Source organism: Halichondria panicea, chromosome 13 (assembly GCF_963675165.1).
Source record: "Halichondria panicea chromosome 13, odHalPani1.1, whole genome shotgun sequence".
Taxonomy (NCBI): domain Eukaryota; kingdom Metazoa; phylum Porifera; class Demospongiae; order Suberitida; family Halichondriidae; genus Halichondria; species Halichondria panicea.
This window is the reverse complement of record NC_087389.1, coordinates 2400924-2419605: the sequence shown is the minus strand read 5'-3', so window position 1 is coordinate 2419605 and position 18682 is coordinate 2400924. Positions and strand designations below refer to the sequence as shown.

The window sequence follows — 18682 nt, the reverse complement described above, 5'->3', positions numbered from 1 at the left end:
TTAATTGAATATTGGGGAGCTACCAAACATTCTCAATCGTGGTGAAGAAAAACAAGATAATACTGGCATTAAGTCATATTGACAATTATTACAGTTACAGCTAGTTATAATAACGAAGGGATCTTTATCTTGTTATTGTACGTCAAAGTTGTCTTTCGACCGCATGACCAGTCCTGATCTGGTGAGTCCGAAGAACTTGACTGGTTTCAGTTTCTTGCGTGTGGCCTCAAAACACCATCCCTTGTGTGCCTTGCACGTCTCACAATTCACAATCGTCCATTGGTATCTGCATGCATGGAAATATTGGACTGCAGCAGCACATGCAGTTATCAAAAATCTGTAAGATATCAGGTAAAATTAAAGACTTCGCTAGATAGTACGCGGAATGTCTGACAGAGTTTGTATGAATTAGCTGTACATGAGTAATACGTAAAAAAAGTTGTAATGACTGTTATGATTTTGTGTATAGATGCATGGTTACTAGGTATAAGTAAAGTGTTGTACGTGCTTACCAGGATTTGGGAAAGAAGGAATTGATCGTACTAAGATTTGGAAATCAGTAAGAAATTGATTGTCAAGAGTGAAAATAATCCACGTGGAGTTTAGTGCGCATGCATGCGCACATAGAAAAAGCCGCTAACAGATTGAGGTTAGAGATCAGAGTTGAATGGCTGCTGGCAGCTAGTGTACATCCTTGCTTTAGTGCAAGGCTAACTCATACTGTATAGAAAGTTTGTGCGAACAGATGAATGCTACCAAAGATTCGGAAGAGACTGCAACAGCTTTTACTGTACGTAAAACATAGCCATAACTCGAGAAAGAACCTGTAGTTAGCAAATCCACGAATCAAAATCCAGGCTACATGCCTATAGAAGCTGTGTGTTTTCGTCGCATTGCAACCGGTGAGCATTACAGCTGGAATACACACATTTACCGTATCCCTCGTGTGGCTACGCCTCGAGGGATATCGTAAACTTATATTTGGAGTTCTTTATCGTAGAATGGAGGTTTTGCACTGCATGTAGTTTATTTATTGCCAGATCGAGCTTATAATTAGGCCATGCAAAGTCAATTTGTAGTTTCTCAGGCCCTTTGCGCTTGGAAAATTGGCAGCTTTACAAAAAAGTTAAATATCACGTGACCTCAAACTAGAAATTTGTATGGTTTTTTGATCATGAATATAATTATGACTAAAATTCAAATTATGCACTTCCGCTTATCGAGGAAGTTAGGGGTGTGTTTTCAATTAAAATTCTATGAATATCATTATCATTAACAAATGCCTCAATCCGCTTGCTATTTTAGGAATACTAGCCTGAGAAACTACAAATCGACTTTGCATGGCCTTATAGCACTTAATTATACGAGTGTTGCAAGCGTGCGCTTGCTAATGCCTCTTGCCATGTCAAAGAGTATTAGTGTTATAGAGCTAGTATAGTTTCTATATTAAAGTTAGCTTGTCTATATAAAGTCACTGAGAAGAAAAGACTTATTTACATGCATCTATTGTTGTTATTTTGCACTTGTGGCTTACCAGGACCTCAAGAAGATTCTTCCAGGATCTGTAGTTCAGTGTATATAATATCTAAGAAGAAAAGACTTGTGTACATGCATAATATTATTGTTATCTATATTGTTATAATTATGGTACTTGTTATAATTATGGTAGTGTTTTATGGCTTACCAGGCCCTCAAGAAAAAGATGATTCTGCCAGGAGGATCTGGATCTGGATTCTTGGATATTATTTTCTCACACATTGGGAATGAGCGCACATGCGCATTACATCCATAGGAATAATTAAAGGGTGTGTCCAAAGAGATCAATTTCACCAAGAGTATGAGTGTTGAAACTGCTATAATTTCCTGCTCATGCGTCATCACTTGATAGTTATCAGTACTATGTTAGCAACACTTCCCAGAAACTGCACATGCTGTGATTGTAGCCTCGTTCCCAGGCCTTACTTTTTCTTGCTGTTGTCACTGTTCATCCATAAACATAAGAAAGACATAGTGAGGCAGCAAAGAAAGAAATGGGCGTACAGTTAAGAAAAAGTAAGGCCTGGTTTGGGAAATCGCGTGATCCACAAGGATTTTTATGAACGTGGGCGATATGTAGCCCACAATCGTGACGTAAGGTATTTTCCCACGCATTCAGAGTACTGCACTGAGACATGACAACCACCAAGCTGTGCTGCAAGTCAGATCAGAGAACCAGCGTGGCCAGCTCTGGTGGCAGTAGCTACCTGCTATATGATAATGATGACTAAGCTATTCTACTATAGCATGTAGAAAGACACAAGAAAAGGTAATAGTGATGGAATCTAAACACACAATCTAGACTAGTAGATCATCTAGCTAAGCCTAAGGTACGAGCTAGCTATAGTGCTTGCAAACTTCCAGTTCGAAGTCCATGTCCAGCTTGCTGCAGGCAAAGTTTTATTAGTCGTAGACCTCTGCGTGGGCAGTCCAACATCTCTAGGCTCAGTATGCCCACGCTCATTTTCACCCTTCTACCACCCTCTACCCTCACGCGACTTCCCGATACAGGCTCTCCTTTTTCCTAACTTTACGTCTATTTCTTTCTTTATTCCTCCAATTAATACCGTATTTTATCTCATTGAACGAATAATACAGTATTTTATCTTATTGAACGATTGTGATAAAGAACAGAAAAAGGAGAGCCTGTGTAGAGGCTACTGTGATTGCACAGTTCAGTGCTACAAACCACAGACCACAGTTTACTTAACAGCACTCATTAATTGAATAGTGACGACAGTGATGACGCATGTCAAGGCAAATGGGATTCCACGATTACTACAGCAGTTGAACACTCTTACTCTTATCAGAGATAAAGTAAGGAAAGGGATTGGCAACGGTCTAAAAAATGTGACTATCCGTGATGCGCTACGTCATCGAATTTTTTCATCTTTTGTAGCCTCCATTTATAGCTAAAAGTAAAGAAACATGCTTAAGGAAATCAAAATCAAGAATTTATGCAGCCTAGTTGATCAACAGAGACACAACAAAACAAGATATGTAGGTAAAACACATCATAGGCTTACAGCAGTGCTTCTTAGAAGGGGCACAAACTAATATAACACTTTCTCGTCTTTTACAGCCTCCATTTTAGCATTTTTGGTTATAAATGTAAAAAACATACAAAAGAGATTAACCAAGGAAATGTATGCAGGCCAGTTTGTCAACATAGACACAAATAAACAGAATCTGTAGGCAAAACATCATTTGGCTACGCAGTGCTTCTTAAAAGGGGGCACAGACCAATAATAACTAGTTTTCAAGCTCTAGAGCACCACAGTCAATTCTTCCACGCTTGGACTTCACTTTAAATAAAGCACAGGACACGTGTAGCCTTACTATACGCACTTTTAAAGTATCATGAGACTAATAACTAACTAAAAGTAATATTACTTCATTTCGCGGGCGTTGTGCCGGGAAATAATGCGCATCAAGGATGGTTGAGAGGAAATCAATATGAAATCAATGTGAAATGATCACGTGAGTTACTCCCGTTGCCAATCCCTCTATTACTCTATCTCTGCTCTTATCTACTCTTGTTTCACAAATGGCTACTGCTAGCTAGCTGTTTTAACAGATATTTTCGGAGTCTTGTAGCTAACAAAAAGCTAGCGCTTTAGTACAAGGCTAACTCATAATTATGTTGAATAGAAAGTTTGTGCGGACAGATGATGCTATGAAAGATTCTGAAGAGACTGCAACAGCATTCAATGTGAGTCAAACTATAGCCATAACTCGAGAAAGAAGATTTAGTTTACTAATCCACAAATCAAAATCCAAGAGAACGTGGCTAGAAGCCTATAGAAGCTGTTAGCTTTCGTCGCATTGCAACCGTTGAGCATTTACAGCTGGAACAGACACACAGACAGTCAGCTTTACCGTATCCCTCGTGCGGCTACGCCTCGAGGCATAAATATCGATGTTTACAGTGTATGTACGATACATTGTAACTTGCTGTGGCACCATGGAGCAACTAAAACAAGGTTTTGACCTAAGAACAAGCTAAAAAGAAGCTCCTGCTTCCCAGAGGCGTAGTGGAGCTCTGAATTTTACCTAAAAAAAGGTCATCCCTTCTCAGCAGTTGATCAGCATGCGCATCAGATAGCCCTGCCCACATTTGAATTTCATTCAAGCATTGGGCATGCATGTGCAGATCAATAATTTTGGCTGATCTAGAATGTCAGAAGGGGGGGCAAGTCTACGGTCCTATTCACTCACCCGGGAAACCAAGAGTGGTCACTGGAGGGCCCCCCTTGTACGTTGAGGTGGACAGCCTTGGTGAGAGTGAGGGTGTCATGGACGTAGCCCCCCGGGTTGACGTAGGCAGCTAGAGGGCCGTCTACTGACATGCTGAAGATGTCCTCCTTCAGACCCAGATCAGTGTCACAGTTTGAACAGTGCAGCTTTGTGAATTCCTATGTCAGTTGAATATAAATTGTCAGGTAGTGGGGCAAGTCACAATAATAACAGATGAACGCATGCATTATTTTACAATCCAACATTCTTACAACAGGCGAACCTAAAAAGTGCAGGTACATAGCGCGAGCAACGATTATTGTAACAAAAACCAGGCAATGTGTTTCAGTGTTATTCTCTCAAACCTTAAGAATCTGAAGACCTTTGATTACTCTCTGAGTGGGGCAGTTGATGGAGAGAAGGAGCAGTTTACTTGGTTCATTGATAGGCAGTCGGCGAGCCAACCAATAGGACAAGCCTAGGGTACACGGGAAAAATTGATGGATGTAATCACCACAGTTCAAAGTTTCGTATTCTAATACACTAGTCTAAGAGTTGAAGAAACGTCTCTACCATTGGTACAATTATACAATGGAGTATACACTCGAGAGGTAATAAAACAATAATGATTACCATCGAGCATCGATTATCCGGCTTGGAAATTTTCATGAGTTCAACAATCATAAATGGGCTTGTCCCTTCCATGAATGGACCATGCATGGAGACATGCATGCTATACTACTGTTTATATTTTAAAGGTGTGGTTTATCCATGAGGTGGGATCGATTATCCGGCATATTCAGTTATCCGGCCTGCCTCTAGAACCGTGGTGTTTGGATAATTGAGGTTTTACTGTATAAATGAAGCACGGCGCGCTAATGCCTCGGTAGAGGTACATATACATACATAAATTTTAGCTATACACACATTATCATGATGAACTTTTGCAGAGAAACTCAAGGAGTGGGTATAATGATCAATATGATGGTATTGTCAATTCCGCTGCAGAGAATCAATTAAGGAGTGGGTAATGATCTGTCAATTTTGCAGAGAAACTCAAGGAGCGGGTAAGATCAACTACAATCAGTCTATACATACACACACAAACACACTACCGTATACATGTACCTCACTTGCGCATGCGTACTGAGCCATAATAATTAAACAGAGCTCCCAAACATACACCTACAGTATATCATTGTAAATAATTATACAATATAGTATCAATCAAACTGAATGGTGGGGTCCCATCCCTCAGGTCTCTTAATTGCCTTGTGAGGGAGCACTGATTTTTAATGAATGATGTTAGTATTGGCAAACAAAGATAAGGGCACGTGGTACTTGCTACACACTGGTTGGCAAAAGCAGGGCAGATGGGTGGGGATTGCTAAACACCAAGAAGGCAGGAAAAAAGGGGGGCTCACTGCTTGGACATGAACAAGTGCGTAAAGCTAGTAGCGAACACTGTTGTAGTGGACAATAACTATTGACGGTGTACTCACTTACTAATGATGTTTTCAGGTAGTCTTGTGGAGGCCTTGTCACTTTTTACAAATGTCTTCAACTCCTGTTCCTTCATCAGAACTTCACGAAGATGATCCTGTGCCCATCAAGAGCATGAACCGAAGAAAAGTACTCAGGCTAATTAATCTAGTAACTCACGGTATCATAAAATCTGAAGACCCAGGTAGGAACAGAGCATACAGAACCAGATAGCCTTACACTCTGTATAATTATGTAGGTTGGAATAAAGATGAAGTAGTGATCAAAATAATAATCCGGTACCAAATAAAATGTTGTGGTATGGAGTGGCATATTTGTGTCGAAAATAAAAATTGATCTGCTTGGCATAATTGATCGGCAAATCAATTGGTAAACGTGTAGTCAGCTGAATCGATCTGCAAAATAATCAACACTGTATTGTCAGCAAATCGATCAGCAAAAATACAAATCAAAACTGCGGAGTCAGAATCAATATGCCGGCGAAATGAATCAATCTGCTTTTGTACAAGAGTTCCACTTGCGAACTGGCTTGCCTGACCTTTGAACCTAACGCGTTCCTAATACAATGTAAGCAGTATTGTGTGCAATAAGTAACGCAAAGTAAAATGAAAGCACCGCGGGTGCTGATGCCTCGGTGGAGGTGACAAAGCTACATACAACTGCTTTTATATACACACATTATAATAAGAACATTTTTGCATTAATTAATTGCTGCATGCAGGAGGCATAATCCAATCAGGGAAACTCTAAGAGTGGGTTATGATCGACCATGATCATTGTTAAAAATGATCGATGCCAAAAGTCGAAGTCTAAAATTAATGGCTGCATCAGCCTTGCAGCTATCTTCTCACTCTTGCAGAGCTATCTACTAGGAGCGTATCAACACTCAGTGGATAAGTTTTGCTACGCACTCTTCTGAAAAGGCTGCAATATGGCATTCCAAGTAAGCAAAACTAAGGCATAACTCCAAAACAAAGCATTATTTTGCAAATCCACGAATTAAAATCCAGAAAACATGACTAGAAGCCTATCATTGATCCTTGAGCAGCTGTAACAGACAGACACGCACACAAACACATGCACTATCATATATCTCGCTTGCGCATGAGCACCGAGGCATAATGAAGAGCCTAAACAGTGACCTGTGAAGACACACCAATACTTCTAAAGCTTTCATTGGTGTATTACAGCTTTGAATGCTATTAAGGTTTGTTAGCGATGTATTTAGACCTCTTGTGACTTTGTCAGACCTTCTTCTGTGCATCGATTGTTCAATTCATTTCGTGTGCAGATCGATTTGCTGACTCTGCAGTTTTGATTTGTATTTTGCAGATTGATTCAGCTGACTATGCGTTAATGCCAAGCAGATCAATTTTTATTTTTGACACAAATGCCACTCCATAGTAAAGTGGGAGTTGTAACTCCAATGCTGCTTGTGCATGTATTTTAACCTGCAATCGATTTATACACAGCTCTAACTGTGCTCGTGTGTGAAGTGAACATCCTGGTGTCCTAGCGATCAGTTGTTTTGCATGGCAACTGTCACGGATGTGGGCAGGGCAAGCGTATACATCACTTGAATGAGGGGGAAGCTCTATTTCAGGTAGGATCTTTACATGCCCTTCAAGCAACCTGAGGCAACAAGACAAATTGGCAATCAGGCAGGAACATTTCCTTGACTAACATACTGTTGATAGACTACACTATACAACTCACAAATTGTCCAGTACACATATATTCTCACCCATTCACCCTCCTGTCCACCTTCAGTAGTCTAAACCGTTGTTTCCCCAGGAGCCTGACTACAAAGCATGGACCATAATAGTATTCTGACTCCTCCTCGCGGAATGCCACAATCTCAGCAGTGGTCCCCAAAGCAGCCAACTCGTCCTGTGTACTTACATGTAGATTGTGTTAAAATTTTAGAACTGCAACAGTATAGCCAGACCAGACCGGTGATTCATATGTGTACACAGATTTCGTAACCCATCATTGTGTTACATGTACCATTGATAAACGAATAGAAAGGGATTGGAAACGCCTCACGTGATCCATTACAATCTCAACGTGTGACGTCACACCCTCAGAATAGGCTTGTTACGCTCCAGAATCTATGCACTGGTTGAGCTCTGCCCACTTTTCTCTTCAGCTGATCTCTACAGGGGGAAATCCAGGTATGTACTGGGCTTCTAGCATCCACATGGTTTCCCAGATAGCTCCAACTGATGCTCCAGCTGATGTTCTAGACTCACTGGCAGTTGTGCTTGGATTTGTGCTCAAAACAGCTACATTTTAAGGTTTTGTTCATATACAACTCACTTTTGCAAGTCTACTGAATGCTGCATTATATGAAAGCCCATATTCAATAGAATGGGAATAGCCATCAATTAAATGCTGGCTAATTTCTATTATAAAAACAATAATTGCTTGGTAACTACTTGTAGTAAACTTTCTCTATCATATGTTTCTGTTCCTCCACAGTGACTTCTAAGTTAGCGTGAGTAGCATTTAATGTGTTTTCTAATTGTTTATGCATAGTAGAATAGGAATACGACATTAATTTTATATTTGGTATTGCTTTAATACCTGGATATGAGCCTTGTGTACCTTTCATTGCATACATTTAAGACGCTGTGTGTACGTGTATATACTTTGTAATGATTTTAACTATGTCATGTTTGTACGTATTGTGTTAATTTTGTGATTCAGAGGAGTTATCAATGACAAGCCTCTCCCAGAGTCCCAGGAAGAAATTGTTGTACAACAATGTATTATACAATTATATCCGATGTTGCAGTGTCTCTCTACGTTTAATACACTTTGCTTCTTTCTTGCGAGCAAAATTGTACTAGTGTAACTACATCTAACAAGTTGGACACAATAATTATTATTGTGACAATATTATAATGAGAGAGTCTGTTATTGTCAATAACAGATCCTCTCATTATCATGCAGTTACACAATTATAAGTTCAGCAGATGCATCTTATTCATCAGGGATGTAAACAGTAGCATGCTCCACCAGAGTGAACCTCCATTACAGTCTATAAACAGTCCCACATAATTTTACAGATTCTAGATGCTGTTTCTACGGGTCGTTGCTATGGGTTTGCAGTGGAAAAAGAGTTAATTTTAGAGCTTCCTGCCATGTGACCGTAACTAGCCTCTAGTACATTGGCCAGATGGGCGTTTCCAATCCCTTTCTCTATGCATGTACCCTGTAATTGTGTTACATGTACATGCATGTACATCGTACATAGCCTACCTGTGTGGGTCGTCTCATCCCCCCTAGCCTGTCCCCGAGGTGCAAGTCAGTGCACACTGCCACTGTCTTCTTACGAGTGCTAGCGTCTCTCAACATCTGAATCACCTGTGGAGAGGGGCTATAGAATAGTGTAGGACTCACAGAGAAACATTGTGTGCATCCACTAACAGTACTGTGAATGTAATGTAATTACGTACTACCGTACTCTACCGAGATTACGCCCACCCTAATTGCATGCTACAAAGCAGCTACAGGTGGGATGGGCTTAATTTCGAAAACGGTAGTTTTGTCTCGAAATTAAGCCCACCCAGGTGTTTGCCTCGAAATTAATCCCACTCATTAAGAAACTATTCTTCTCTGCCTGTGTCTGAGGCCTGCCAGCTCTTGAAATACAATGAATACATCAACATACAACATCGGTAAATGCATGGGTAAAGTAGCTAGGTATAAAGAGTCAAGATTCTGCATCAGAAGGTTGTTCCTTGTCACTGTCAGAGTCTTCAACAGAGATTCAGAGAAAATTGTCCTTGTCTCTTATACTTGCAAATAGGTATATCTATAGCTATAATTATTCAGAGCTAACCAGCGTACACAATAAGTAAACTTTCTTTGACAACTTGCTCATTGATAAATGCATCACTTCCTGATGGGCGTATTTTCGAGGCAAATTAGCCTATGCAGGAACTTTCACTCAAAAGTGGGGGTGGGCGTAATTTCAGACGTGGGCGTAATCTCGGTAGAGTACGGTATATAATCTGGTTAATAAGCGCACTTGGTTAATAAGCGCACATCAACTAATAGTCTGAGTCCGTTGTCTTTACTCCGTTTTCAATTTTTGTTGAAATTACTCTATATGTCAACTGTTCTCTTTCCCTGCTGTGAAGTCAAAACAGCAAAGTACATTGCTTGACTTGGTTATTATGTATCTAAGTGCTACATAGAATGGCTTCATGCTATGGATAAGCTGTACTGTTCATAAACCTTTGCAGTACAGTCCTTCAAACCGCTTTAGTATACTTTTAGTATACTTTTAGACACACCACGGGCCTTAAGCTTGACCTCTCACGACTTCAGAGTAAGGGCTATTCCTTCTTTTATAGCATTTATTTGTTTTAGTGGCTGCGTGGCTTAAGTCGACTTTTTAGAGCTAGATTCTTTTTTACTTTTTAGCATTAAAAGTGATCAATTTCACTGTTTCTATGCACAGCACATTGTAGAGCAGTCAAGACAGGTAATGAGGTAATGAGCTTGCTGACTATAAAAATAATCCTTTGTAGTTTTAGCCACACCATATAACTCGGAGTGTTTCACGCAAACATTTTCATTTCCAATCCCTCCTACAGCTGTTTGCATAGACCTTGCAAATACTAAATCCTTATCAAACCACCATACAATGTTGCTATGCTAACTACATGTAGCCTGAGCAATGATGGCTTTCCAGAACTTGTATGAATGTACTTTTTGAAGTCTAACATTTTCACAAAAATGGGTAATCTGAGAGATCCTCGAAAATTACCAGCTATAAGGTGGTATCAATGGTAGATGCTCTTATCTACTCTTGGTGTATGGAAACTCACATACAAATTATGGTGAGGATTTGAAGTGGAGAATGGGCTGGGACTATACATGTAGCTTGCTATACCAGCAGATATACCTGTATAGGTACTAATCTGTCCACTGCATGTATGGAAAGCAGTGTGAACAGCATGCAAGTCTCAGCATAAAGCGTTAATTGGTAGATCCCCACTGTTCATGAGTTCCCATAGTCTAGTTCTACATATAGCAACATTGTATGGTGGTTTGTGGTAATGCAGTGAATGATTTAGTATTTTGCAAGGTCTGTGCAAACAGCTGTACTGTTCTATCTACTGAGAAGAAAAGACTTTTGTACATGCTTTTATCTATCAAGTGTTTTGTAGTTTTTAGGACCTCAAGAAAGATAAAAATTTATTCTACCAAAGTGCGCATGCGCATTAGATCCACTGGAATAAGGGGTGTGTGTTTGCCAGAGGCCAAGTTCACAAAATTAATGGCTACTAAATAGCTAGCTGCTTTAGCAGCTCTTTTCTGACTCTAGTAGCTCAATAAAAAGCTGGCGCGTTAGTGCAAGGCGCTACATGTAACTCATAAGTTCAATAGAAACTTGTGCGAAGAAATGATGCTACGAAAGATTCTGAAGAGACTGCAATAGCCTTCAATGTGAGCAGCCTTCAATGTGAGTCAAACTAGCCATAACTCAAGAAACAAGCTGTAGTTAGCTGATCCGCGAATCAAAATCTAAGAGAACGAGGCTAGAAGCCTATACATGTAGAGGCTGTTAGTTTTCGTCGCATTGCAACTGTTGTTGAGCAGTTACAGCTGGAACAGACACACACAATCAGCTTTACCGTATCCCTCGTGCGGTTACGCCTCGAGGCATAATAAAATGCATAGGAACAAGGAAGCTTATAAAGTTACGGTTTACTCACATGAGGGTCGTTGATATGCATGGGTAGTGTTTCTTCAGGGAAGAGCACTCTGTTTGGAATACAGAGAAGGGGCATGGTTGGTGTGGTCTCCTCGTCCTCCATATTGGCTGGGGCCTCTTCCTCCATCTCTCCCAGGTACTGCAAAGACGAGACAACATGCACTCTTTAGCTCATATTGCGTATTATTATGTACCATTCAGTAATCTAGCTGCACAAGAAATCGCCAAAAGAAATTAGCCTAAAAAACCTATAATTATGCCCCGGTGCGCATGCGCAAGCAAGGTGTGTGTGTGTGTGTGTGTGTGTGTGTGTGTGTGTGTCTATGTGTGTGTCTATGTAGACTGCTATAGCTGCTAAAAGATCAATGTAGTGCAAAGTAAGAGTTTCTAGTTATGTTTTCTTGGATTCTAATTCGTGGATTTGAAAAAATAATAATGCTTGATTCTCAAGTTATATGCCTATAGTTACTTGGAATGCCCTTGCAGCCTTTTCAGAAGAGTGTAGAAAAACTTGTGCATGGAGTGTTAATTGCTACTCTACTTAGTATAATTATAGATAGCCCAGCACTAGCTAGAACGCTAGCTATTGGTACAGGGTTTTGCAGAATCTTTGCAATATCCACAAAAAAGCGTTTTGCGTTGAGCGTTCCTTATAAGGTTATCTGTGGTCAACCATAAAGTTGTAGATCTTTGTCAGCATGTCAACAATGCACTATTCTACAAACAGTTGATGGAGATTCTCAGCAACACTTTGATAAGACAGTCCAAGCAGCTCTGTCTGATGGACTATTCTCCATCTTATATCCCAAATAATGCCTTGGTCAGCTTTTTTCACAAGAAAAAGCCATTTTGTTTTTGAATTTTGCTTCCCAATCAGACTTGGCATTTCACCACAATGTGTACAATGTATATGACACCACAATGTGTAAACATTAGGTATCCATATAAGGAACGCTCTACACCAAAGATTCTGCAAAACCCTGTAGCTGCAACAGAGAGAAGAGAGCTGCAAGGCTCTGCTGATCCATGCAACCATTAATTTTAGACTAGCATCGATCGTTTTTAACAACAATCATGGTTTATCATTACCTACTCTGAGTTTCTGAGCTGCATGTAGCAAAATTAACTAAACCTCATCATGATAATTATAGTGTATAATTGGTAGCTTATGTTATTGTAGCTTTGACACCTCCACCGAGGCATCAGCACCTGCGGTGCTTTCATCGGTCATGTATACACATAGTGGTGCACATACAAAAAAAGGTATCTATAATAATTATACATGTACCAGATGCTGAGCAGGTAGAGAAATGTCAAACGTTCCACCGCTTTCCCCACCAGTATCAACAGCTGCAACCTCACTAGCAGTGCCTTCTCCAATAGTAGGTGTGTCTTCATCTCTATCTAGATATTAATGTATTAATTGCAATGCTGGTGCCGAGGAATCCACAGACGCTGAGTCCTAGAATCTAGTGACCCTTTTAGGATTAATTTTAGTGACCCCCACATAACACGTATACGCGTATACAAAAAGAGAATAGCATAAAAGTGAGAGATGGACGAACTAGAGCACTGAAGTGCTAATCCTAGGCTAGCTGTTCCTGTTAACATGAATAAAATGGATCTATAAAAACTAAAGGAGTAGCAACAAACTATATACAGACCAGTAAACAATCACAATAGTTGCAAATAATTATGTAGATCTACCTCGAATAAAGGTAGCGTGTACTAGCCAATACGCTTTTTAACTTTGCTCCTGCACGTTACACAACAAACGACGCTTTAACACTGAAATTTGCCATTGTTGTGTGAAGGCATCCACGCTGTAAACGCAGAGCTGTGGCATCCAGGTGAGCAGCCTCATAAATTACAAACTAACAAACCATTATACCCGTGCCACTTACGCACCTCGGGTAAAAATTTGATACGCACAGGTTAATGGTGAACTGTGCCACTATCTCGATACTGGCACAGTATGGCTGAAGTTACCTAAAGCGCACCCTTCACCCCTGAAACAGTCCCTTTTATAGTATAACACTGTTAACAGTATTCAGTGGTAGGCAGAAAACGTTTTTCATGCGTCTGGTGCATTCCACAGCGACCACAAGTAGTTGCCCTATAAAAGGAGTGATGTGTACACGAAAGGAATGCAACAAGGAATGCAACAAATCAGTTGTTACACAGCTCACTCGTGCGCACATAGGATATATTGGCTCAGTAGTGCCTTTGCTCTCGAGGCCTGCGGCCCTCGGGCCTAAGTCACTACTGAGCCAATATATCTCACGTGGCACTCGTGCATGTGTCATAACTATTACTTAAGGCACTACGTAAGACAATGGAAGAGATGTATATATATAATTATATCTTCACTGAAGAAGAAAAGCAAAAGTCCTTAGAGAGTGCTATATACATGTATGCTCAGGATTAGGTACGATTATGACACTTACTGTAAAACACTCGAGCACCTAGAAACATAATTATTGCACCACACAAAAGGCACAAATTCCAGCAAAAATATTGATGTGATTGGGGATTATTTACAATTTCGTTGGCAACTGTCATAGTCCATGGCACGCATCCTACACAACTGCGAATTGTGTTGCGGAAGCATATACCTTTATAGATGTCTGCATTATCGCGCATATAATTGCCTGTGCTTTGCATATTACATGCACACTTTGGGAAAACCTCCACGCACTAGCAGCTCACCCTTCCCTCAGTGACCAACTTGGCTAGACCACACTCCAAGAAAGGCAACAGAGGTTCGTGCTCACTCTAGCTAGCAGACACAGACGCCTGCTGAACCAAGCCCCTACCTACCTGACAAACAAGACCAGTGTACGCTCAAATCAAAACGGTATAATTATATATACTGTACAGGTACTACACTGGGACCCGTGGATCAAGAACATCCACCTAGGCCAGCAAAAATCAAAACACTGCGGAAGGAGCTTTGAATACTCAGGTGCTTGCACTACAACTGTCATCAAAATTATTTAGATCCCACTTGTGTGTGTTTAGCAGGGAATTATGAGCCATAATCTCATAGTTTCCCAGGGAATTATAAGCTTGAGGGTATAAAGTACAAGTATAATTTTTTGAATGTACAGAAATGATAATAAAGCTGTAGCTGCATGATAATTAGCTATGGCTGTTCAGTTTTTTCACTACCAGTTTCTATAGCGTTTGCTGGGTTGATGGTAGGGTTCACCAGTATCTTTTCTTGTCCGCCAGTCTACGAGGAACACTAAGAGCCAATGATTTTAACTGTTCTGGGTCCATTGTCACAAGCATGAAAGCATATCTTCAACTAAGTAGCATTTGTCAACTTTGTCCTCCTGACTTCTGTTTCTAACAGCCATGTTTCAAAATTGGTAGACTCCTGGGAACAATATAGTGCACTGTAGCATTGTTGCAAGCTGTTCCTTGCTAGCTAGCGTACAGATCAGAACAGTTTACTGAGAAGCTTGAGCTGGGGTGGGGCTTGAGTGCAGAGAAAGAGGAGGCTGGGCTCAATTGTTGCAGAGTGCTTCCTGCACAAGGTGGAGTCACTAGTTTGTCCAATGTTGAAGCAGGGCCAATGCAAAGGTTTTTAGCAGAGAAGCAGAACTCATCTAGCTTGTCAGAACAGGACATTTTCAAACCTAAAGCTGTTGCTAAGGCTTGCTGCTTTTATAGATACACTTCTTGCCTGAGGCAGCCAATGAAAAGTGGGATCTAAATTAGTTAGCACATGTGCATTCGGTATCTATGGTTATAGTGTCCCTCATCCCTCGGGCAAAGCCCTCGTGATATGGGACACTATAACACATAGACAGCTCATGCCCATGTACTATCTATAACATAATTTCCCTAAACCCTACACACTACAGTCTTGGAACGTATGTTTTTCAAATTCGTCGGTCCGACACGAGACCCTCGATTAGGCTAAAATTGAGCTAATTATAGTGACATTTAACTGTTGAATTTTGCAGAAGTCATTGTAGTTTCAATCCGGACCTGAGCTCTTGCTATTATATATACATGTAGCATGTGGTTGCTCTTCAGAGGTGGTCGTTAATGGAGGTTCCACTATACCACAAAAACATTTGTTATGACGTTGTACAGTAGACTCTCGGTCACCCTTGGGACAATAGCGAGGTAGCTGTATTTCGGGAAATAGCTGCGACTTAAAAATGACTTTACCTCGAATCTAATGACTAATTTTGCAGTTTTTGTCTCGAGGGATAATGAGTCATTCTAAAGTGTAATACAATTTTATCTGCCAAACCACACCCAAAACGTCATATCCGGCTGTAATAAACGTATAAAATACCATTGAAAACCTAGTTTGGGACAGCCAGCACTGGCCAGTATACGGATCGAATAACGAGTGGCTGTAGTGAGGGTAGAAGGGTGAAAATGAGCGTGGGCATGCTGAGCTAGAGATGTTGGACTGCCCACGCAGAGAACTATGACTAATAACATTTTGCCTGCAGCAAGCTGGACACGGACTTGGAACTGGAAGTTTGCAAGCACTAGCTAGCTATACCTCAGGCTTAGCTAGATGATCTACTAGTCTAAATTGTGAATTTGTGTGTTCAGATTCTATCAGAGTCAGACTATCACCTTTTCTTGTGTCTTTCTACATGCTATAGTCTAGATCAAGAATAGCTTAGTCATCATTATCATATAGCAGGTATAGCTACTGCCACCAGAGCTGGCCACGCTGGTTTTCTGATCCGACTTGCTTGGTGGTTGTCAGTACAGTCTTATTAACTCTGAATGCGTGGTAGAATACCTTACGTCACGATTGTGGCCACATATCGCCCACGTTCATAAAAATCCTTGTGGATCACGCGATTTCCCAAACCAGGCCTTACTTTTTCTTAACTGTACGCACATTTCTTTCTTTGCTGCCTCACTATGTCTTTATGGATGAACAGTGACAACAGCAAGAAAAAGTAAGGCCTGGGAACGAGGCTATACAGAAGTATCAAAAGTATCTTCGTTAATGATATTCATAATCAATTAATGACATCCGTTAATCCTGGTACGGCTCTATTAGCGAGATTTTACTGTACACCGTTTTTCAGTGCCCATCATTTTAATTTATTACATTGATAATTTTTATGATGACAAAATTAATAATTATTGGCAACTGAAAAATAACAGTATTACTATACAGACACTGGAGTTCACAAAAGCACTGTTAAATAAATTAATAACTATGTTTTGTACCTGTAGCTAGCTAGCCATTATATCTATTGGCAGGCCAAAAAATATTTTCATTTCAATACCTAATTATAACGAGTTTTGCCGTGCGCTTGCTAATGGCTCTCACCATGTTATGATTTCGCTCAAAAAGTATAATAGTAGTTTCTATAAACTCGATCACTGAGAAGAAAAACTTATTTACATGCATCTATTGTTGTTATCTATTGTACCAGGACCTCATGAAAGAAGAAAATTGATTCTTCCAGGATCTGGAGTTCATGCAGTGAATATAATATCTATCATAACTGAGAAGAAAAGACTTGGTGTACATGCATAATTATTGTTATCATTATTATTTGTTTTGTGGCTCACCAGGCCCTCAAGAAAAATATGATTCTGCCAGGAGGATCTGCTTGGATATAATTTTCTCACACGTGGGGAATGAGCGCGCATGCGCATTACATCCACAGGAATAATTAAAGGGTGTGTCCAAAGAGACTTCACAAATGGCTATACTAGCTAGCTAGCTGTTTTAACAGATCTTTTCTGACTCCTGTATATAGCTAACAAAAAGCTAGCGCTTTAGTGCAAGGCTAACTCATATGTTGAGTAGAAAGTCTGTGCGAACAGATGATGCTATGAAAGATTCTGAAGAGACTTTAACAGCCTTCAATGTGAGTCAAACTAGCCATAACTCGAGAAAGAAGCTATCCACGAATCAAAATCCAAGAGAACACATGGCTTGAAGCCTATAGAAGCTATTAGTTTTCGTCGCATTGCAACCGTTGAGCAGTTACAGCTGGAACAGACACACACACACACACACAGACAGCTTTACCGTATCCCTCGTGCGGCTACGCCTCGAGGCATAATTAATTATGAACTGATCAAATCAGCATTAGATACCAGTCATCATTCTTCATAAACTTAATTGCAAGACTCCACGAGTAGAACGACAAAGATGATAATTTTAAGCAGCAATGCACTGAGATTTGACTGAGATTTGTGAGCGATTTTTATTACTAAAGGTAAAAATGAGTATTCCCTGTATTTAGTCACTCCCAAGGACGGGTTTTACACGTAATCCTATCAAGCATTCGTTCTGCTACAGATTGCAGACGGCTTACGTAATGCATTTTAGCCCTTACATAAATAATAAATTTTTTTGCTTCCCAGTTTAGACTCGCAAGCCGTCACTGTTGCAGGCGAACAGTAGACTGGTCAAACTCCGTGTAGAGACTTGTGTTGCACAGTCAGCATATTCTAAGTGGTTGCGGTTTTCGTGACGTCAGTATACTGCATGTGATACGTAGAGTTTTCTAGTGATACGTCACTATCAATGATCTTGCGGTAACCACATGCGGTTAGTTGCCACAAATATCGTGGTAAACCTCACACGAGTCTCAACATGGAGTTTGACCAGTCTACTGTTCGCCTGCAACAGTGACGGCTTGCGAGTCCATCCCAGTTCTCTGCAGCAAGCTGAGGCTCTGTGGTTAGACGTGTGGCTAATATTAAATGTAAAATTAATGATATTCAGAGTTAGTACGCAATGCAGAGATTGAAACCCATCCCCCTATTTCATGGCTGAGGACGGGCACGCCCATCTATACACAGAGCAGACGGAGTACGTAGACATACTCTAACTCACCTTCTGAGCTGCCGGTTGCTTCCATGACGGGCTGATCTTCATCACTTTCCCCACTGTCACCAGCACGACCAAACAACTGTCGCATGAGGTCCATAGTGTGCCTACTCTCACACAAATAATTTTAAACAATAATTATGTCGATCAGAGCAGAAGGATTATGGGTCGGTCAGTATTAGTCGGGCGCCGCCCTCTACCGTTGCCTGGAAGGAGGGCGGCGGCGCTCGACTAGGTCAGTATTAGTTGGGCGTGGCCCACCCTGGGCGCGAACATAGGCGCCTAGCCTCGACTCCAGCCCCTTGAATAGTGGGCCTGGTATTTACTGTTGGCGC

At 40.7% G+C, this 18682-nt stretch overlaps 1 protein-coding gene across 7 annotated transcripts; it reads right to left on the bottom strand.

Annotated features, from left to right (window-relative positions):
• Positions 1–39: 39 nt before the first annotated feature.
• On the bottom strand, positions 40–18551 carry LOC135345962 (protein cereblon-like). Of its 7 annotated transcripts, none has more exons than XM_064543424.1 (13): positions 18354–18521; positions 12795–12906; positions 11508–11645; positions 9040–9157; positions 7520–7665; positions 7227–7407; positions 5935–5997; positions 5779–5872; positions 4638–4750; positions 4255–4451; positions 1685–1727; positions 1535–1585; positions 40–286 (listed from the first exon to the last, which is right to left on the bottom strand). In XM_064543424.1, exons 1-13 carry the CDS (start codon positions 18445–18447, stop codon positions 260–262), a joined length of 1377 nt encoding a protein of 458 aa, XP_064399494.1. In that variant the 5' UTR covers positions 18448–18521; the 3' UTR covers positions 40–259. The 7 variants fall into 7 exon arrangements, with proteins under 7 accessions (XP_064399494.1, XP_064399492.1, XP_064399495.1 ...); XM_064543426.1 differs by having other exon boundaries at positions 43–286; positions 1535–1562; positions 18354–18551; XM_064543427.1 differs by lacking the exon at positions 1685–1727 and having other exon boundaries at positions 174–286; positions 18354–18551.
• Positions 18552–18682: the final 131 nt, after the last annotated feature.